Here is a 20,824-nt window from a genome sequence, read left to right as displayed (position 1 = left end):
TGCAATTGTTAAGGCAGTAACATGGTTATTAAGTGAATCTGACTTCCCCCTTGACTTTGGTTTCCAGAAGGTCACAAAAGGGGATCAGGTGACCCTGCAACTGTCATAAATATGAGTCAGTTGCCAAGTGTCCGAATTTTGATCACGTGACCATGGGGATGCTGCAAGGGTTCTAACTATGAAACGGGTCACAAGTCACTTTTTAAAGTGCCGTTGTAACTGGGAACGGTCACTAAACAAACTATGGTAAGTCGAGGACTTCCTGCAAAAGAAGCACCATGAGACTGGTTTCTTCTGCCAGTCTATCTTGTTGGATTGACAAAAGACCAGTGGAAAAAGTCATTGAATAACATGGGATAACTTCTTAAGACCAAATAATTCTATCAGAAAGGAAAACTCTTTCAGTTTCATAGCCTCATATCTTTTCAGATTTCCAGATCATCTCATCTCTCCCATTGCTAAATGCAGGACTAGATATCATAGCTCTATCTGAACAGTAGAGATGACACTTATCTATGTCTTCATCATCCAACCTCTCACCTGTTTCCTCCTTCAAGGCCAAGACCAGGGGCTCCCGCAAGCCCTTGTGCTCCAGGTAACACCGCAAGTGGTCCCTCTCCTTGGGGTCGATCTCAATGCTGAGCCAGACATAATAGGTCCCATCTGAGTTGGGGGCCACGTTCCTTTGTAGGGTCTCATACTGGAAGACCTCTCCATCCCTCCTCCAGGTGGCCTGGATCTCCTTGGGGTAGAAGCCAAAGGCCTGGCAGATGAGGATCTCCAGGCTGCCATCCACCACCTTGCGAGTCACCTTCCCCACCGGAGGCTCTGCAGAAACAGCAACACCTGAGTTCCTGGGATTTCTAGAGTTTCTGGCAAGTTGATTTAAATATCAAGTCCTCCTTTGGTCCCCCTCTCCCTCTTCTCCCTCTCCTCCTCTGAACCTCTGGTACCCACAAAGATGGGAACATTGAAGCTCTTCCTTTTAAAAAAACCAAATATATAGGATTCGGGGTAAAGTTGTCAAACTGATCAACATAAACCCTAATTTGGGAATTGATTCAGCCCCCCCCCCATTGAATTTGCTCAAGTTCCCCATAGGAATCAGGAAGTGATCTTTTTCTTCTGACCCAAAGTTGGTTCCTTTTGCTTTCTAAGATTTTCTCATTGCAATTGGACTGGATCTTATTTTCCCACTCAGTTTCTTTGTCTTTCAAGTCCTTATTTTGGGATCATTGAAGATTATTTTCCTTCTGTAATATGATGTGAGATTTCTCCTGAATCTCTGCAATGTGTGTCTTGGCTATGTAGGGTAGAAATAATATGGGGAGGGGGAGCCTACAGAAACATGCTCAGTGGAGACCGTCTTTTGCCACTCACCAATCCTCTGCAGAACCTCCTTCTGGTAGGACAGGTATCTCTGAAGCCACTCAATGCAGGTCTTCTCCAGGAAGATTTTGTTTCCGTGGGACCACCTTGGGTCCTCCGCCCACTTCTCCTTCACCTTCTCGGCCTGAGGCTGAGTTGTCACCCATGTAAGAGTCTCCTTGTCGAAGCTGATGAAGTCCATCCCATCGTAGCCATAATGCAAAAATCCTCTTTTGCTCCCATCTTCCCTGAGTTCACAGCCCAAATTCACCTGCCAGGTGTGACGCCCTGAAAGAAATCCAGAAAGAATGGATGTGAATGAAAAGGGTCCAGCATTCCTCTCCTAAGACACAATTTTATTCTACCTCTCATTCCTCCCAGGGAGAGAAACCCGATTTCCCCTTCCCCTCTTTATCCTACAAGGAGAAATGTCTTTTACCTCAGTTAACCCTGTTGGAGCCATGGTGGCGCAGTGGTTAGAGTGCAGTACTGCACGCTACTTCTGCTGACTGCCAGATGACTGCAAATTGGCAGATTGAATCTGAACAGGCTCAAGGTTGATTCAGCCATCCATCCTTCTGAGGTCCATAAAATGAGGACCCAGATCGTTGGGGACAAGATGCTGACTCTGTAAACTGCTTAGAGAGGGCTGTAAAGCACTGTGAAGCTGTATATACATTTAAGTGCTGCTATTACTATTGAGGTCAGGCCATGAAGAGTTTTTAAGTGAGAGAGATAATTGGGGGTGGGGATTTGGGGGTCTTCTTTCCTTTTCAGGAGTCATTGCTGTCCCTGGCTCTGCTTAGAGCCGAGGTGGCGCAGTGGTTAGAGTGCAGTACTGCAGGCCACTTCAGCTGACTGCTAACTGCAGTTCGGTGGTTCAAATCTCACCGGCTCAAGGTTGACTCAGCCGTCCATCCTTCTGAGTTGGGTAAAATGGGGACCCAGATTGTGGGGGCGATATGCTGACTCTGTAAACCGCTTAGAGAAGGCTGAAAGCCCTGTGAAGTGGTATATAAGTCGAACTGCTATTGCTATTGCTATTGCTTACCTCCAGCATGGTAGTCCAGTTTTGATAACTTATCCAGGTCATCCCTGAAGACCCACTCAGGGGCCAGAAACATCTCCTTCTCCACCTCCTCCACCCAGGGCACCAGAGGCTCCGTCTTCCTGGTGAGGCTGTCAAAGCGGATGATGGGCTGGTCATTCAAGTAGCCCCTAATGAAGAACTGGTTCTGGCCCTGAGTGGGCTCTGAGAGTTGGCGGTAGAAGTAGGACAGGGAATGGGAAGGAGAGGCTGGAGAGGGAAGAGGGAGAAGAGCAGAATTGTGGGGGTCTGTACTACAACACCATCCCCTTCAAGCACTTATTAGAGAGGACTGTCAAGCAGTATCAAGCTGTACAGAAATCTATGTGCTATTGCTATTATCAGAAACAGCCCCTCCCCAACAGGTTCTCTAAACTGGAACAAATGAGCTGAGGATCTTTCCAGTGAGGGCAAAGCTTGATGATAAGGGTGGAGCTGGATGGTGAGGACTCCGCCCAGGCAGGAGAAGGAAGGACCAGGAGAAGGACGGCAGGGCTGAAGTCTAAAAACTTCTTTTTTCACTTCTACTCTCTGTTCTCCCAGAAATAAAAATGGGGGCTGATTACAAATCCGTTACTAAAGTTTTTTTAAACTAGGATCGCTGAATCGCGAGAGGAGGAGGATTTTTCCTTCTGGGAAAGGCGTTTGGGACTGAGCGGGGAGGATGGGGGAGAGAAAGACCCAGCTCAGGACATGAGACCCCCTCCCCGTCTGTTTCCTTTCCCCCTCCCCGTCGCAAACTCACCGCAAAGAGTCCCAAGCACGAAGGACCCCAGCACAACTCCCAAGAGCAAGAGGGGCGCCCGGGGCAGCAGCATCGCTCTCCAACCAGGCGCCCCCGTGCACCTCCAACCGAAGACGCCCTCCGTTAATTCGCTTAGGCGCTGCCCCCGTTCGGGTCCCGTCCGGAACCGCAAAAAAGTCCAACTCTGCCAAATTTCTCCGCTCCGTCCGGGTCCGCGAAGAAGAGAGAACAAAACGCTGCTCCCTTATTGTCTTCCGGGGGTCCTGGAAGGAGGGAGGGAGGGAGGGGTCCCAAGTGAGACGATGTCCAGACCCAGGCAACGGTAGAGCTCAAACCTCCTGGTCACCCCGGTTGTGTGAACGATGCCCTCCTCGCTCATTCTTCTTCTGAGGCTCTCCGATCGATCCCCCTTCGCCCCCTAGGCCGTCTCGGACTCCGCTTCCTTCCGCCACTCCCCTGTTTTATTTGTACCTGCAACCGAAGACAAAGCTCCGCCAATGACAGTCCTCCGAGCTCCGCTGAAGTTCTCCTCCGGTTCAAAGTCTACGGATCTGTGGCTGCACGTTGATAAAAGTTTGTTTCGCACAGTAATAAAAGGCGCAATAAATGGAAAGAGGTGGCAGGTGCTTCCGTCCTTCTGAGACTAGCTACAGTGTTCTAACCAGATCTTTGGGGGTGCGGTGCATGTCTGCTGCAGGAATCTAACCTGGAGGATCGTGAGACTGGAGCTGGCACTCTCACTCAACGACAGAGGGTCAGGTGGTGTTGCAGCCAAATCTGGGCAAAATGATTCCTAGCCAGGATTTCACCCAGTCCTCCAGTGGGAAGGGGCAGGTTTCAATGGAGAGAAGAGTCTAAGCCCCTCCCTCAATTAAACAGTCTCCCTGGAAATTTTAGTTTTACCTTATTTTTATCTTTTGTTGAAAACCTTTGGAAAGTTATCCCACCCTTGAAACGAAATTGTGGGCAGTTTACACAGAACAAAACATAGTATATACGCTTAAGGGAAACATCATAAAACCAAAAAAGAATAAAAGGGAATAAAAAAGAGATCACACATCCTTCCACTCTGACCTACCCAGTGCTTGGGGGAACAGGCAGGTCGTGTGTGCCCTCTAGAAAAAAAAACAAACAGGGGAGGAGATGTGACTGTGCTGATGCTACTTACTTTCATATATGGTGGACTTGTAAAAAGGTTAAAGCATTTTGGATAAAAATATGGTGGATTATACAAAATGTTCTTTAAAAAAGGATAAAGTTTACCCCTCAGTAATTATTACCTAATTACCTAATTATACATGTGCCAGGGATATGCTGAAAGATGAGGACGATAAAGATGTTGTGAGGTGGGATTGTTATGGTGTTAGATGCTTGGAACAGTTTATAAAGAAATTTATAAATCATAAGTTTAAAGGTTGTACTTTTATTGCACACAACTCCAAAGGTTATGATGGATACCTTGTACTGAGGCAGCTGATCCGAGAAAAGGTTAAGGTTCAACTTATAAGTCAGGGGGGGAAACTACTGTGTATTACCCTTCCAGACTATAAGATTCGGTTTATTGATAGCCTCTCATTTTTAACCACTTAAATTATCCAAATTACCCAAAGCTATGGGGTTTCAAGGCTGCAAAGGATATTTCCCTCACTTGTTCAATACAATGGCCAATCAAGACTACGTGGGGCCACTCCCTGAAACCAAGTATTACAGCCCAGAAACTATGATGCCCGGGGAGAGAGAAGAATTCCTGAAATGGCACACTGCTAATAGAGGTACTGTGTTTAAACTAAAGAAGGCTCTGGCTTACTGTTGCAGACAGGATGTAGATATATTAAGAGAGGCCTGTATTCGATTTAGGGATCAGGTGATGAAAATGACTGAGCGTGAGTACCACAGTGGGGTCGGGTTGGATATTGTTGAGGAGATTCAATGCATTGACCCCTTCCAATATATCACATTGGCATCTGTCTGCATGGCGCAGTACCTGTTCATGTATTTGAAAAGCAATACCATTGGACAATTATCACAATACACAGAAAAGGTATTCGGCTCCAGCAATTCAATGGTTGTTGTATATAGAGCACACTGAGAAGCTCAATATTCAACATGCTCTGAAGGGTGGTGAAAAGAAAGTGGGCAAATATTTTTTGGATGGTTTCGCGGTCATAAATGGAACCCCCACAGCTTTTGAATTTCACGGGTGTTTTTTTCATGGGTGCCCTGTCTGCTACTCTGAAAAAGACTTCAACAAATTACTTGATTCAACATATGGTAGCCTGCACAGCCGTACTAGGATTAAAGAATACCTCAGGTCACAGGGTTATGCTGTGCGCTGCATCTGGGAACATGAGTGGCGTGCCATGGTGGAGGATGACACCTCTTTGAAGCAGTTTCTAGTTGAGAATAAGCTCCCAGCTCCTTCGAATCCTCGAGATGCTTTTTTTGGTGGTAGAACAAATGCTACATGCCTGTACTACAAACCAAAACCTGGTGAACAAATCTTATACTACGATTTCACCAGTTTGTACCCTTTTGTGAATAAGACCAAGGAGTATCCAATTGGGCACCCTCAAATCATCTATCAAAACTTTGGGGACATAAAGCAATATTTTGGGCTAGTCAAAGTCAAAGTGTACCCGCCAAGGAATCTCTATTTCCAAGTCCTACCTCACAAATCAGGGGGCAAATAAATGTTTAATTTGTGCGCAACCTGCACAGAAAAACTGCAAACCTCCCCCTGTAAACACAGTGATGAGGAAAGAGCTCTGACCGGAACATGGTGTACTGTTGAATTGAATGTAGCCTTAGAAAAAGGTTACAGAATTGTTGAAATCTATGAGATCTGGCATTTTGAAAAAACTTCAAATGAGCTATTTTCAGGCTATATGAACATGCATCTCAGACAGAAACAGGAGGCCAGTGGTTACCCTGAATGGTGCAAAACAGATCAGGATAAAGAGCAATATATTCAGGATTACGAAAAGATGGAAGGGGTCCATTTACGACGTGACCACTTTGAAGTAAATCCTGCCAAAAGACAGATTGCCAAACTCTTTTTAAATTCATTGTGGGGCAAGTTTGGGCAGAGCACCAATCACCTGACCACATCAGTGGTGACAAACCCTGAGGAATTATTCAAATATCTTTTTGTGCCCTATTATGATGTTTCTTCGTGTGAGTTTGTGGATACAGAGACAGCTGTCATGACATGGAAAACTGCCAAGAACCAACCCACCAAATCCTCATGCACTAATGTATTCATTGCCAGCTTTACGACCGCTTATGCACGGCTAGAATTATACAGACTACTGGAGGGGCTGGGCGATAGGTGTCTGTACCATGACACCGATTCAGTCATCTTTGTAAGTAGAGAGGGGGCGTGGACACCCCCTTTGGGTGATTATTTCGGACAACTGACAAGCGAAATTCCACCAAACACTACGATAACAGAGTTTATTGCGGCCGGCCCCAAAACGTATGCTTATGCTTTATCCAATGGTGAAGCAGTGGTAAAAGTGAAGGGTAATGTAGGGTTTTTACAGTGAATCATCTGGATGGTCCTTAGAACTGAGGTTACACGTGTAAGTAGAAACTGCATCAATCTGCAGAAAATATTTGCCTGTCAGCTAATCTTTGCTCTTGCAGTGTTCCCAGGGATGTTCGAGGACACGGGATGATACAAAGTAATAACCTGCAACATTTTATTCACTTATTTGATAATACTTGATTTACTTAGCTATTACAACGTGAACATTCTCACGAACATCAATGATGTAAGGACTAACCAATTATTGTGCCTTGGAGACTTGTTAGCCAATAATGAGATAATACGTAGAGCTCTAAGAAGCTGAAAACACTATAAGAATGATGTTTCATGATTAATAAGTTTGCTGTGGATTCTCATGTTAATTCTGGATGCTCAATAAACTTTGGTTGATTCAGCTATCCGTGAGTGGACATTCCTTTCATCCTCAGCCTCGGGAACCCTAAATGCAACATTTTGGCGCCCGAACAGGGACCCGTACTTCGTCCAGAGGAGGACAGACGCGTCGTCAGCCCAAGGGCTTTTCTTAGTAAGTATGGGATCTTCGCTTTCTCAAGAGCAGAGGAAGCATGTTAGTGAGTTAGGGTATCTTCTTAAGAAGTCTGAGTTATGTGTGTCACAAAAGGCTCTTTTTCGGCTGGTCCGTGAAATTGCTTTAAGTTGTCCTTTCTATCCTATACAAGGTTCTTTGAAGTTGTCAGATTGGGAAAAAGTTGGCAAGGTTTTGCATTCTGAGCCTAGGAAAGATGTAGATGTTTTGCACGCTTGGCATTTGTGTCGGCATGCTGTAGAAATGTTTGGTCAGAAAGAAGATTCTGTTTCTTCCTTATCATCCCCTCCTTCTCAACATTCTAATACTGTGATTTTTCCTCCACTGTCTGAAAAAGAAATTTCTTCTTTTGATCTTAAATCTGAGTCTGAAATAATACCTTCTTCTCCTCCTTCTGACATTATGATAAAGCCTCCTCCATCTCTTCCACCTCCTCCTATTCCCATTCCACCTTCTCTACCTCCTCCTATTCCTCCTCCTTTTTCTCTTCCTCCTATTCCTCATCCTTCTGCTAATATTCTTCTAAAGTCTGCTTTTCAGAAAATGGTAGAAAATTGTAAATCAGATGTTAATATTTCTGGAGAAGAGTTAGCTGATTTGTTGTCTGTGTGTCCGGTTCAATATCAACCAGGGCCACAACCAGGTCAGCAGATTGCTGAGTGGGAAGGTTTGCCATTTCAGATTTTAAGGGAGTTAAAGAAGGCTATTTCTGATTATGGTATCACTGGAAATTTTACTAAAGGTCTTTTGGAAGGAATTAAGAATGGCTATACCATGATTCCGCAGGATTGGAAACAATTGTTTAGAATGATTTTGACTTCTATGCAGTATGTTGTTTGGGAAAGTGAGTATTTGCGTCATTCTCAGGCAGCTGCTTTAGGTAGTGGTGGAGTTTACACAGTGGAACAGTTGTTTGGATCAGGTCAGTTTGCAGATATTCCTAATCAGGTTTTACTTCCTCCTGCAACTTTGGCGGTAGTTTCTGAATGTGCATTCAGGTCTTTTCTCAAGGTTCCTCAAGCCGGAGAACCTAAAGTTAGCTTTTCTAACATACGCCAGGGAGTGAATGAACCTTATGCTGATTTTGTGGAGAGACTTTCAAAAGCTTTGCATCAACAGTTGGATAATCAGGAAGCGGCTGGAGAATTGCTTCGTCAGTTGGCTATTGAAAATGCTAATGTGGACTGTAAACGTGCTTTGCAGCCTTTAAAAGCTACAAATCAATACACGTTAGCAGACATGTTACGTGTTTGTCAGGATGTAGGTTCTCAATCATATAAAATGAATTTGTTGGCTGCAGCGATTCAAAGAGGGAGGAAGCCTCCAGGGAACTGTTTTAGATGTGGAAAATTAGGGCATTTTCAGAAAGATTGTCGTTCAACATCAACTGGTAGTGAGCGTCCTGTGAAGAAGTGTCCTATTTGCAAGAAGGGTTTTCATTGGGCAAATCAGTGTAGATTTCGTTTGAGTTCGGGAAACGGCCAGGTGGGTGTGGCACCCACCCAGAAAACAAAGAGTGCCTTTCCCGTTGTGAATTTTCCTCCCCCCTCTCTTGTTCCTCCTCCCTCTCTAGCGCTTCCTCAGCCACAGCAGGTAGTGCTGGGATCGATTTAATTACTCAAGCTGATTTGGATTTTAAATTTCCTTTAGAGGTAAAATTGGTTGCTTCTCAATACACTGGTCCTCTTTCTTCTGGTTTGGTTGGCATCATCTTACCACGTTCTTCTGCTCATAAATTGGGATGTTTTGTGGTTCCAGGAGTTATTGATTCTGATTACACTGGAGTGATTCTTATGCAAATTTGGGTTAACATTCCACAATTTCTTCCTAAAGGATCTTCTGTAGCACAACTTCTTTTGCTTCCCTATAAAATACCTAACCCAGGTACTGGAAATCGTGGTGATTCTGGATTTGGTTCTACTCTTACTTCTATAGGCCTCTTGCAGTCTATTAATTCTCATAGACCACTTCTTACTTTGTATCTTAATAAGCAACCGTTTCAAGGTTTGTTGGACACAGGAGCCGACGTTACTGTCATCTCACTTTTACAGTGGCCTGTCCAATGGCCTAAACGTGATGTTAATTCCTTGTGGGGCATTGGTGGGTCTACAAATGCTTGGCAAAGCATTCATTCCATAGCCATCACGACCTCTGCTGGTAAGTCTGTATCCTTACATCCTTACATTTTAGATATTCATACTAATATTTGGGGTAGGGACCTTCTTTCTCTTCTTAATGCTCATTTGATTTTGGATGATGGCGCTTCCTCTTAAATGGCTTTGTTCTACACCTGTTTGGATTGAGCAATGGCCTCTATCTTCTGAAAAATTGATTGCTTTGCATTCCTTAGTCCAGGAGCAATTGGCTGCTGGCCATATTGAACCTTCTACTAGTCCATGGAACACCCCTGTCTTTGTTATTAAGAAGAAAAGTGGAAAATGGAGATTTTTATCTGATCTTAGGAAAATAAATGAATGTATTCAACCAATGGGACCTTTACAATGTGGTCTTCCTAATCCTAATTTAATCCCACAGTCTTATAAATTATTAGTTGTGGATTTGAAGGATTGTTTTTTCACCATTCCTTTGCAGTCACAGGATAGAGAAAAATTTGCATTCACTGTGCCTGTTTTAAATAATAGTCAGCCTACACAAAGATTTCAATGGTGTGTCTTACCACAAGGTATGCTAAATTCTCCTACTATTTGTCAATATTTTGTGGATCAAGCGTTACAACCTTTTCGTGATCAATTTCCTTCTTATCTTATTTTCCATTATATGGATGATATTTTAATTGCAGGTGAAAATCTTGATGAAGAACAAGTGCTACAACAATTGACTACCATTGTAGCAAGCAGAGGGCTTTTTATAGCTCCTGAAAAAATACAACGTTCTGAACCATATTCTTATTTAGGTTTTAAAGTCTTACAATCTTCTTCCATTCCTATTTTACCTGAACTTAAGGTGCAATCTTCATACACTTTGGTTCAGTGGCAAAAACTTTTAGGTACAATCAATTGGGCTCGTCCATATTTTAAAATTTCTACAGGAGAAATGTTACCTCTTTTCTCTCTATTAAAAGGTTCCAAAAAACCTGGAGATTTGGTTTCACTTACTGTTTTGCAAAAGAAATGTCTCCAAGAAATTCTAACTAAATTTAAATTGGGATATGTTGATAGAATTGCTTCTATAACCAAAAAGTTGTGGTTAGCAATTCTTCCTACATCACCTTTACCTACTGGATGTCTTTATTCTATTTTGGATGAAAAAGTGATTCATATTCATGAATGGTTGAATTTGTCTGCTTCTCCTCCTAGAAACATTTTTCCTTATCAACAGGCTTTAGAAGAATTGATTATGAAAGCACGACGAAGATCTTTGCAATTAATAGGTCATGATCTGGATGGAATAGCTTTCACTCGTACTAAACTTGAACATGAACATTTGATGACCATTTCTGATTCATATCAAATTGCATTTTCCAATTACCTTGGTGATATTCAATATTCTTTACCTAAAGATCCTAGAATAGTTATTACAAATACATTGAATCTTTCATTTTCTTCTATTTTTACTCGTTCTCCTCTTCCTGAAGCATTAACTATTTTCACAGACGGATCACCCACTCGTGGAGTTGTGGTTTGGACGGATGGTCAACAATGGTTTTCTAAATTCACTTCTGTTCAGACATCTGCCCAACGTTCTGAGTTGGCAGCTGTTATTTTGGCTCTGAGATTATTTTCTGATCAACCTATTAACTTAATTGTTGATACCAAATATGTTTTTCTTGCAATGCAATCTCTTCCTTATGCTTATTGTGCTGTTTCTCTTGACGTTAATCTTTTGTCTTTATTTTTATCTTTAAAACATGTTTTGGAAGCACGTGTCTTTCCTTTATATGTTGAGCACATTAGGAGCCATTCTCCTTTTCAAAATCCTTTGACGGAAGGAAATAGACGAGCTGATGAGACTCTCAAAGAAGTCACAACTCTTTTTTCAGATCCTGTTGCTAGTCATTCATATTTTCATCAAAATGCTAAATCTTTGGCTAAACAATTTTCTGTTCCTATGTCTCAGGCTCGTGACATTGTTCGAGGATGTACTTCTTGTCAACAATTTGCTGTTCCTTTTCCTATGGGAGTAAATCCTCGAGGAACAAAATCTAATCAAATTTGGCAAATGGATGTTACACAATTTGCTACCTTTAAACCATTCACTTATTTACATGCATCCATTGATACATATTCTCATTTTTTGTGGGTCACTGCTGCTAGACATGAGCGCACCTTTGATGCCATGTCTCATTGTCTTTCTGCTTTTTCCGTAATGGGACGACCAATTCAATTAAAAACTGATAATGGTCCTGCGTATACTAGCAAGGACTTTAATTCTTTTTGTCAACAATGGAACATTCAATTGATACATGGAATTCCTTACAATTCTCAAGGGCAAGCTATAATTGAGCGAGCTCATCGTACATTCAAAGCCACATTAACTAAATTGGTAAAATCTGAATCTGGTCCTTTCAATTTGAGAAAAATTCAAAATTTGATCTCTATTGCTCTTTATGCGTGGAATTACTTAATTTTTCTAGATTCCTTTTCAGACATTCCAGTCAAGTTTCATTTTCAGATGTCCCCAGGTTATAAGTTGATCATGGTTATAAGTTGGACGAGGTTACGCTGCAGTTGAGGATTTGCAAACAAAGCAAGCTGTGTGGATTCCAGGCCGGTGTGTTCGTCCTTATCATGGAAAAACAAATGATAGATCCAAGGATGCAACGTCCTCCAATATTGCCTTGGAATCACCTTGAAGATCAACATCAATTGAAAAAATCCTTTTTTCTCATGTGTTGTTTTCTCTTTTTCTTTTCTTTTCCGGTTTCTACTAACTCGGAAACAATTCCTGCTCTTCCTCTTAGTCCTAATCTTTGGATTCGTCACGCTCAATATATGTTTTTGATTCATGGTCATAATATAACTTTATATTATGAACCTCCTATGGCTCTTGGTCAAGTTGCTTTTATTCCTAATCTAATTAATTCTTCTGCTTTCATTGTTTCGCAACTTCAACATATTTCTTCTTCTTGGCTATTTTCTACTCCTCCAAATGAATTAAATTCAGTTAGATGGAAGTATATTCGCATTAACCAATTTACTAGAGGCTTATGTTTTTGTTGTTATGCTCGTCATAATTGGTTTAATCAATGGTCTGATTACTCAAAAGCTAAACGTATTTTAGATAAAGTAGGGAATTATAGTTATTGTACTCAGAAATATTGGTTATGGGGTACTATTAAAACATCACAAGGGCATAACATCATACCTGAAATGTATCCTGAAAATTTTCCTATTTTTCAAACTGTTTTTTCTAATACTGACACAGGTGGATCAATCTGTGCTGGATGGCAATTAAAAGATCCTACAATGTGGTTTTTCTTTGATAAATATGCAACTAACGTACACCCTCAAAACTATCAATGTGCTGCCATTGGATATTTGTCGTTACCTGTACAAGTGGGTGCTTATGGAAGTTTACCAACTAGAAAAAGACGTGCAGCCTTGGGATCAAAATGTTCTGATGAAGTTATTATTGATACTCAATTTTCTTCATTGCATACTTTTGGACGTGCAGTAGTTGGAGCAATAACTGGAACTATTTCTTTGGGATCATACCCAGGAATATTAACTCAAGAAAATAGACATTCTATTTTAGGTCTTACATGCCGATTGGAGAAATCTATTAATGCTACTGCTGCAATTATTAGAGACTTGCAAAATGAAATTGAAGAACTTAATCAAGATTTAATGCAACAACGTTTTGCTATAGACTATTTGCTAGCTCGTCAAGGTGGATTTTGCACTTTAGTTGGTCAACGTGCTTGTGCTGTGCATTTTCATTCACTTAATAGAACTATTGAAGATGAATTAGCTAATTTACAAGCTTCTATAAAAAATAATGTACATTATGAATTTTCTCCTTTTGATTGGTTAACTAGCTGGTTACCTAATATTTCTTGGTTAAAACAATTGTTTTTCTATGGTGTGAGCATAATTGTATTACTTATACTTTGCTGTTGTTGTATGCAATGTGTTCCTTCATTTTTTGCTATGTTTTTTGCTATGTTTCGTAAGTCTCCTGCACCTACTTTGAATATGATTCAAATGCATGCTCTTGAAAAATCTCTTTTATCGTCATTAAAAACAAAAAGAGAGGAAATGTAGGGTTTTTACAGTGAATCATCTGGATGGTCCTTAGAACTGAGGTTACACGTGTAAGTAGAAACTGCATCAATCTGCAGAAAATATTTGCCTGTCAGCTAATCTTTGCTCTTGCAGTGTTCCCAGGGATGTTCGAGGACACGGGATGATACAAAGTAATAACCTGCAACATTTTATTCACTTATTTGATAATACTTGATTTACTTAGCTATTACAACGTGAACATTCTCACGAACATCAATGATGTAAGGACTAACCAATTATTGTGCCTTGGAGACTTGTTAGCCAATAATGAGATAATACGTAGAGCTCTAAGAAGCTGAAAACACTATAAGAATGATGTTTCATGATTAATAAGTTTGCTGTGGATTCTCATGTTAATTCTGGATGCTCAATAAACTTTGGTTGATTCAGCTATCCGTGAGTGGACATTCCTTTCATCCTCAGCCTCGGGAACCCTAAATGCAACAGGGTATCATGCTAAATTGTGGTAATAGCAGTAAAGTTAACTTTGACAGTTTGAAAGATTTGGTAGATGATTATTGTCTGCCTGATGCAAAGAGAAAAAAGGAGATCAGTGTAGAATAGTTGGGAATTGTCAGGGTTAAGAAACAGTGGACCTTAGAAACGAGGGTCCTCCGAAAAACTTTAAAAGTTGTGTATAATAAAAGGTTATTAAATAGTGAGGATTACTGTACACTGCCTTACAGTTATTAAGGATTATGGAAAACATTGCACAATTTGTACACCCTTTTTCCTGTATTATAAGTGGTCCGTCCAATTCTGGTAAATCTTTTTTTATCAAACAAATATTAGAACATAGTGATGGGGTATTGTCTCAAACTCCTCAAAATATTGTATGGTTTTATAGCTGTTGGCAACCTCTGTACAAAGAACTGCTTAATAAATTCCCTTATATTAAGTTTATGGAAGGTCTTCCGTCTTCTTTTGAAGATGATGTTTTGTTTCCGCCAAATCAAGTAACTCTAGCTGTGATAGATGATCTCATGGCATCTGTCGGTGACAGCGACCAAATAGAGAAGGCTTTTACACAGTACGTTCATCACAGAAATCTGAGCATTATTCTCATACTACAAAACCTGTTTTTTCAAGGTAAGAAAATGAGGACAATAGCTTTGAATTCCAAATATTTGGTTTTATTCAGAGGCCCCTGTGATCAAATGCAAATTGTCACACTGGCCAGGCAGATGTATCCCACTAACACAAAGTATTTTTTAGAAGTATTCCAAGATGCCACGCACAAACCATACGGGTACCTATTAGTAGATTTGTCAGCCAGCACTCCAGAATCCTACAGGCTAAGAACGGGGCTCTTCCCCCCTGATTGGCCTACTGTTTACACAATGAAAAAGAAGAGTAAAAAGTTGTAACCCAGTTATCTTAGCACTAGTTCATTTAAGATGTCAGAGAGGTTACGTAGAAATTGGGGGCTTTTAAAAATCTTAGTAAAGTCCGGACCAAGACAGAGAAAAGCCATTTTATGCAATGCTAATAATGACCTGGTGGGGTCAATAGCAGAAATAGCATTGAACACCCTAAAAGGAAATCTTCCTCTGAAACCTTCACAATTCCGGTCTCTAAAGAGTAAGAAGGGTATCATTAAAAAGCTGAGCGATAGAAAGGTTTCACTCAAAAAGAAGAAACAGATCATACTTCAGTCGGGCGGCTTTATAGGTCCCTTGCTAGGGGCTGCTATTCCTCTGTTGACTAGCCTGTTAGCAGGGTAAACCATGGACCATGCAGAGAAAATGTATCTGGTGTCGCGTCATCAGATGGAGCAGCTACAGGGCAGGATGCCTACTATGGGGACTACAGCCACTAACTGGTTGGATGATGAGATGCGCAACATACTTCAGAGGCATGATTTGAGTGAGGATGACAAGATTAAGCTCTACAATTCTGTACTGCAGAGGTATCTAAGACTGACCAGGCAAAATGAGTCTGAAAAGGCAAACTGAATCTCATTTATCCACCGGGGGAGCCTCAACCACTTCCAACATTACCAGAGCAGCCGCCACAAACAACTCCACAGACCACCGCTATGGATGATATCCTAAGCGGTGTGAGCACTCGTTATAGAAAAAATGCAGAACTTTTGCTGAACAAAATGAAACAACACCAGGACGTCTCAACCTGCGATGATCGGGGTACCTTTTTATACAAAGGTGTACCTATTCTCGGTACTAATATTTTAGACTTGGTGAAAGGCGCCTCGCAACACCGAGCCCCTACTGAGAAGCGGAAACCTAAAGGATGGGATGATTTTATGAATGCTATGGCCGAAGTGAATGTTCCAACTTCTGTGTTGGGGTCTACTGCTGTTAAAGAGCAAATAGAAAAGTTGAAAGATACTCTGGTTGTTAAGGATGAAACTGCTGCTAGTCCCGACTCTGTTATGACAGCACCTTTTGGGGCTCAGAAGACTATGTTTACAGGAACACCCTCTAGCCCTTGGACAATAAAACCTAGAAGCCAGCTCAGGTTTGGTGACTGGCTCAATTTTTAAAATGAATAAAAACACAGTGATCATTAAACATTTAAGTCTTTTTCTTTATTTTACAGTAAGGCATGCATGCCTGCATGCACTGGTGACGGTTACAGGGTCCCAGTTCCCTCCCCACCTTTATAGTTTTTACAAACAGCTTTACCATTTGATCATTTTTAATATCTACATTGGAGTACATCTTTAAAATATTTTCATAGGTTACTCCTTTAGTACGGTTCAGCAGAAAAAATGCACAGTGTTGTCCGCAGGTCACAGCACTGGGGTGTTGCAATTGGTGTTGGTGAAATGTGTACTTCTCAGCTTGCTGCTCCAAAAACATCACTATGGTGTCAGGAAAGTCATGGCTATCCGGAGGTCTTACATAAGAATCAAAAAATTCACCATATCCTGGAGATGGAAAGTAGAGGGCCAGCCAGTGCTCCCCAGGAAGAGTGTGAGGATGGGTATTTATGATTAATCCAAAAGGTCTTTTGGTGATCTGTCTCTGGGGTAACAGGTCACAAGGGTAGACCCCTAGAAAGGCCTTATTTCCGGAGAACAAGTGGAGGAGCTGCTGTGTGTCCATACTCACATATAATCCCTTTGGAACGATCTCCCCGTGGAGATTCGTACCCTCACCACCCTTCAGACCTTCTGCACAGCCCTCAAGATCTGGCTATCCCGTCAGGCCTGGGGGTAAAGATTATAATGCGCCCCCACCCGAATGCTGAATGAATGTTGCTTATTTTTAAATTACATGTTATGTTATATGTGATTGTATGTATCCCCTCCCATATAAGTTGTTAGCCGCCCTGAGTCCCCTCAGGGAAAAGGGCGGCCTATAAATAAACTTATTCTAATTCTATTCTAATTCTAATCAAAAAGTACATTCTGTGTGTGACTTATTTCAATAAGGTTTTCAAATATTGCATAGAGTATCATATTAACGGTGTTGGGGAGGGGCTGTGTAAATCTAATTTCGGCTCTGAGGTTGCCGTTCCTGATCAATGAATAGTGCTCAGAGCAGCCCTGATCAGGACTCAAGTCAAAACAATACAAAGTATACCCTCGGTTAAACTCTTCCCGGCTGATTAACAACGGTCTGTCTTTCATGCCTTTGCCTGTTGCTTGCACCATCTGCATGTACTCTCTCACAAAAAGACCATGCTCATAATCGGGCTGAAGAGGCTTTGCGAGGATCTGTTCACCATCACAATGCAGGGCGCAGAAATTGACATTGCAGTGTTGAAAATTGAATGGATTTCTTTCATAATCCCCACTAAAAGCGGTATTGTCCATAATCTTTTATTGGCTATACAGAGTTCAGAGGATTATGCCCCCTCCATCAGAAAAAATATCCCTCATCATCACTATCAGAAGCAGAATATAGAGGTGCATAACATGCTATTTTACAATTCGTTGAGTCTGTATTCCACAATTCACGTCCGCAGTCACAAGCAAAACAGTCTTTACATGAAGACTTAGATGAAACTTTTATTAAAACGTTTGACTTAACTAAAAATGTCTTCCTTTTTCTTCTTCTTCTTAAATATGATTTATTTATTTATTTTTACTTCAGAAGTTTGATGACCGTTGTACAAACTAATCCAACCTAAATGTAGAGGAGGAGAAGAAGGGGAGGGGATTTAAAAAGAGCAGAGGAAAAAGAAAAGAAAGCATGAAGAAAACATAAAGAAAGGGATGGGAGGGAGGGAGGGAAGGAAGGAAGGCACTTTATGTTGAAACAGAAAATATTATATAAGGAAGAAATTGGAAATAACTTAGGAAGGAAGGAAGGAAGGAAGGAAGGAAGGAAGGAAGGAAGGAAGGAAGGAAGGAAGGAATTGCACTTAATATTGAAGGAAAAGAGAATGAAGGAAAAAGTATTGGAAGGATTGAAAGAAGGAAGGAGGAACAAAGAATTAGACTTAATATTGAAATGGAAAAGAAAATATAATGAATGAAAGAAGAAGTATAGGAAGGAAGGGAAGGGAAGGAAGGAAGGAAGGAAGAAACAAAGACTGTTGAAACAGAAAAGATAATATAAGGAAGAAAATGGAAAGACGTATAGGAAGGAAGGAAGGAAAAAAGGAAGACAATGTTGAAATGGAAAAGAATATAAGGAAGAAAATGGAAAAAAGTATAGGAAGAAAGGAAGAAATGTACTTAATATTGAAACAGACAAGGGAATGAAGGAAAAAATATTGGAAGGATTGAAAGAAGGAAGGAAGAATGGAAGGAACAAAGACAATGTTGAAATGGAAAAGAATATAAGGAAAAAAATGGAAAAATGTTAGGAAGGAAGAATTACACTTAATATTGAAACAATTGAATATAATGAAGGAAAAGGAAACAGGAATAAGGGAGGGACGGAGGACTTCAGCTCCCAGAATTTCCCTGGCTGAAGAATTCTGGGAACTGAAGTCCACCCCTCGTAAAGTGACCAAGGCTGGGAAAAGAATCCGCACTAGTAGGGACAATGCAAGCTATGCTTCACCCCGTCAGTCCATCTTAGCGTGCAAGAAAGACATCAGACAACGCCATAGTTGCTATGGTAGCATTTGGCTATGCGCAGCGATGCTCTCCTGGTCTTTATGGGTGGGAGGGGGGCAGTTGAGCTGTGATGCTAATCCCCTCGTGGGAACACAGAGGGTGGGAGAAGAGAACCAAAGAACTTCAAACTCCAAGGTTCTGGAGTGGAGAATAAGGGGATCAACTTTGTCTAAATGATATTGACATATAAAGAACGGTTGTAGGAACTGGGTATGCCCAGTTTGATGAAAAGAAGGACTAGGGGAGACATGATAGCAGTCTTCCAATATCTCAGGGGTTGCTCCAAAGAAGAGGGAGTCAAACTATTCTCCAAGGCACCTGAGGGCAGGACAAGAAGCAATGGATGGAAACTAATCAAGGAGAGAAGCAACCTAGAACTAAGGATAAATTTCCTGACAGTGAGAACAATTAACCAATGGACCAACTTGCCTCCAGAAGTTGGGAATGCTCCAACACTGGAAGTTTTAAAGAAGATTTTGGATAACCGTTTGTCTTAAGTACGTAGTGTAGGGTTTCCTGCCTAGGCAGGGGGTTGGACTAGAAGACCTCCAAGGTCCCTTCTGTCATTCTATTCTACGATTAGGGGACTGGAGGCTAAAACATATGAAGAATGGTTGCAAGAACTGGGTATAATGAAAAGAAGGAATTGGGGAGACATGATAGCAGTCTTCCAATATCTCAGGGGTTGCCACAAAAAAAGAGGGAGTCAAGCTATTCTCCAAAGCACCTGAGGGCAGGACAAGAAGCAATGGGTGGAAACTAATCAAGGAGAAAAGAAACTTAGAACTAAGGAGAAAATTCCTAACAGTTAAAACAATTAACGGAACAGCTTGCCTCCAGAAGTTGTGAATGCCCCAACACTGGAAGTCTTTAAGAAGATGTGGGATAGCCATTTGTCTTAAGTGGTGTAGGGTTTCCTGCCTAAGCAGGGAGTTGGACTAGAACAGTGGTCCCCAACCTTTTTATCACCGCGGACCAGTCAGACGAGTCTCCCTCCCTCGGCCTTCCGGACCGGCGGGTGGGAAGGCGGCCATCCTGGGCGCGCGTTCCGCAGGGCGGGGGAGGGCTTCCTTCACGCCAAGGCCGACAGCCCACGAGGCCGCCCCGCCTCCTCGGCCGCCGGGGGAAGGGAGGGGAAACTGACCCCGCGATCCGCTCGCTCGGGCAGCCCTTTTTCCTCGCTGCAGTTCGGCGGGGAAAAAAGATGGTGCCGTGTCCTACTTCGGGCGGGTGGGCGGCTGGCGCGGCGGAGGCCGGCTGCTTCCGAGGGGGTGGGCCTCCGCGCCGCGCTCCATGAAGGGAAGCAGAGGAGAAGGCGGGCTGCGGCCGAAGGGCCCCCGAGAGCCCCGCCGGCCTGACGCAAAAAGCGCTTCGGCGGAGCGGTGGGGGGGAGGGGCGGGAAGTAGGTGACACTCCAGGAGGGGGGGCAGAGCTGCGCCGCGAGTCTTACGTAAAGCCCCCCCTCCCCGCCTCGGCGGAGGAAAACATCTCCCACCTGGGTGGGGCTGCGCGCGAAGCGCCTCTCGGAACGGCGAAGCTCCCCAAGTTCCCCCGAAACGGCCGTGCTGCGCCCCTCCCCCCCGCAACCTTAGTTTCTCCTTGGGAGGAAAATGCAGCGCCGCCACCCTCTCCTGCCCCCCCCCCCATCATTCCACGGGGCAGGCGGGCCGGGCGAGTCCGCGGACAAAGTTTCGCCTCCCAGGCAGCCTCCGCCAGCAGCATCCCAAGTTCGGGCCGAGGCCGCCGCCGCCGCCCCCTCCCTCCCGGGGCGAGCAGAGCAAGAGGGCAGGGGGGAAATCGGGCCTCCCCTCGCCCCCCCCCAGCCCCGCACATCTGGGGCGGCGGGGGGGGCAGAGAAAGTTCATGAGGACTACAAAGTTGCAAATATGGCCCCCGGCGGCTGCGCGGCCCGGTGCCAGGTACTCCACGGCCCGGCACCGGTCCGCGGACCGGGGGTTGGGGACCACTGGACTAGAAGACCTCCAAGGTCCCTTCCAATTCTATTTCTATTGTATTCTATTCTTTCTCTATTCTATTCTAATCTCTTCTGAACTAAATGTTTATCTAGAACTCAAATAAATAGCTGCTTTTTGGTTTTATTTTTTTTAATATTTATCAGTCTCTCTTTTATTCCATACTTCTGGTTGAAAGACTATTCTATGTCATGCTAAACAAATGCATATTCTAGTGGCGGCGGGAGCTCGTTGGCATCTTCAGCAGAAGCCCTGCCTCCTGTGAAAAAACCGAAGA

General features: G+C 42.8%; 2 protein-coding genes across 3 annotated transcripts in view; one reads left to right on the top strand and one right to left on the bottom strand.

The window, feature by feature from the left end:
* Nucleotides 1–3,619, bottom strand: part of LOC106546432 (zinc-alpha-2-glycoprotein-like) — a 32,427-nt gene extending 28,808 nt beyond the window's left edge. For both annotated transcript variants that reach the window (XM_087711260.1, XM_087711261.1), the window contains exons 1-4: nucleotides 3,201–3,619; nucleotides 2,420–2,665; nucleotides 1,381–1,656; nucleotides 541–828 (exon numbers count right to left, since the gene is read on the bottom strand). In XM_087711260.1, the coding sequence (XP_087567386.1) occupies nucleotides 541–828; nucleotides 1,381–1,656; nucleotides 2,420–2,665; nucleotides 3,201–3,273 (883 nt within the window). In that variant the 5' untranslated portion in view covers nucleotides 3,274–3,619. The remainder of the gene's footprint in view (nucleotides 1–540; nucleotides 829–1,380; nucleotides 1,657–2,419; nucleotides 2,666–3,200) is intronic.
* Nucleotides 3,620–10,238: 6,619 nt separating this feature from the next.
* Nucleotides 10,239–13,923, top strand: LOC148047178 (uncharacterized). The gene has a single exon (XM_087711268.1). It carries the CDS (start codon nucleotides 12,043–12,045, stop codon nucleotides 13,516–13,518), a length of 1,476 nt encoding a protein of 491 aa, XP_087567394.1. The 5' UTR covers nucleotides 10,239–12,042; the 3' UTR covers nucleotides 13,519–13,923.
* The last annotated feature ends 6,901 nt before the right edge of the window (nucleotides 13,924–20,824 follow it).

Source organism: Thamnophis sirtalis, unplaced genomic scaffold (assembly GCF_051295495.1).
Source record: "Thamnophis sirtalis isolate CommonGarterSnake01/CBP01778 unplaced genomic scaffold, rThaSir2_p1.2 scaffold_3, whole genome shotgun sequence".
Lineage (NCBI taxonomy): Eukaryota > Metazoa > Chordata > Lepidosauria > Squamata > Natricidae > Thamnophis > Thamnophis sirtalis.
The sequence above is the reverse complement of the archived record's forward strand: the minus strand, read 5'-3'. Positions and strand labels throughout refer to the sequence as shown.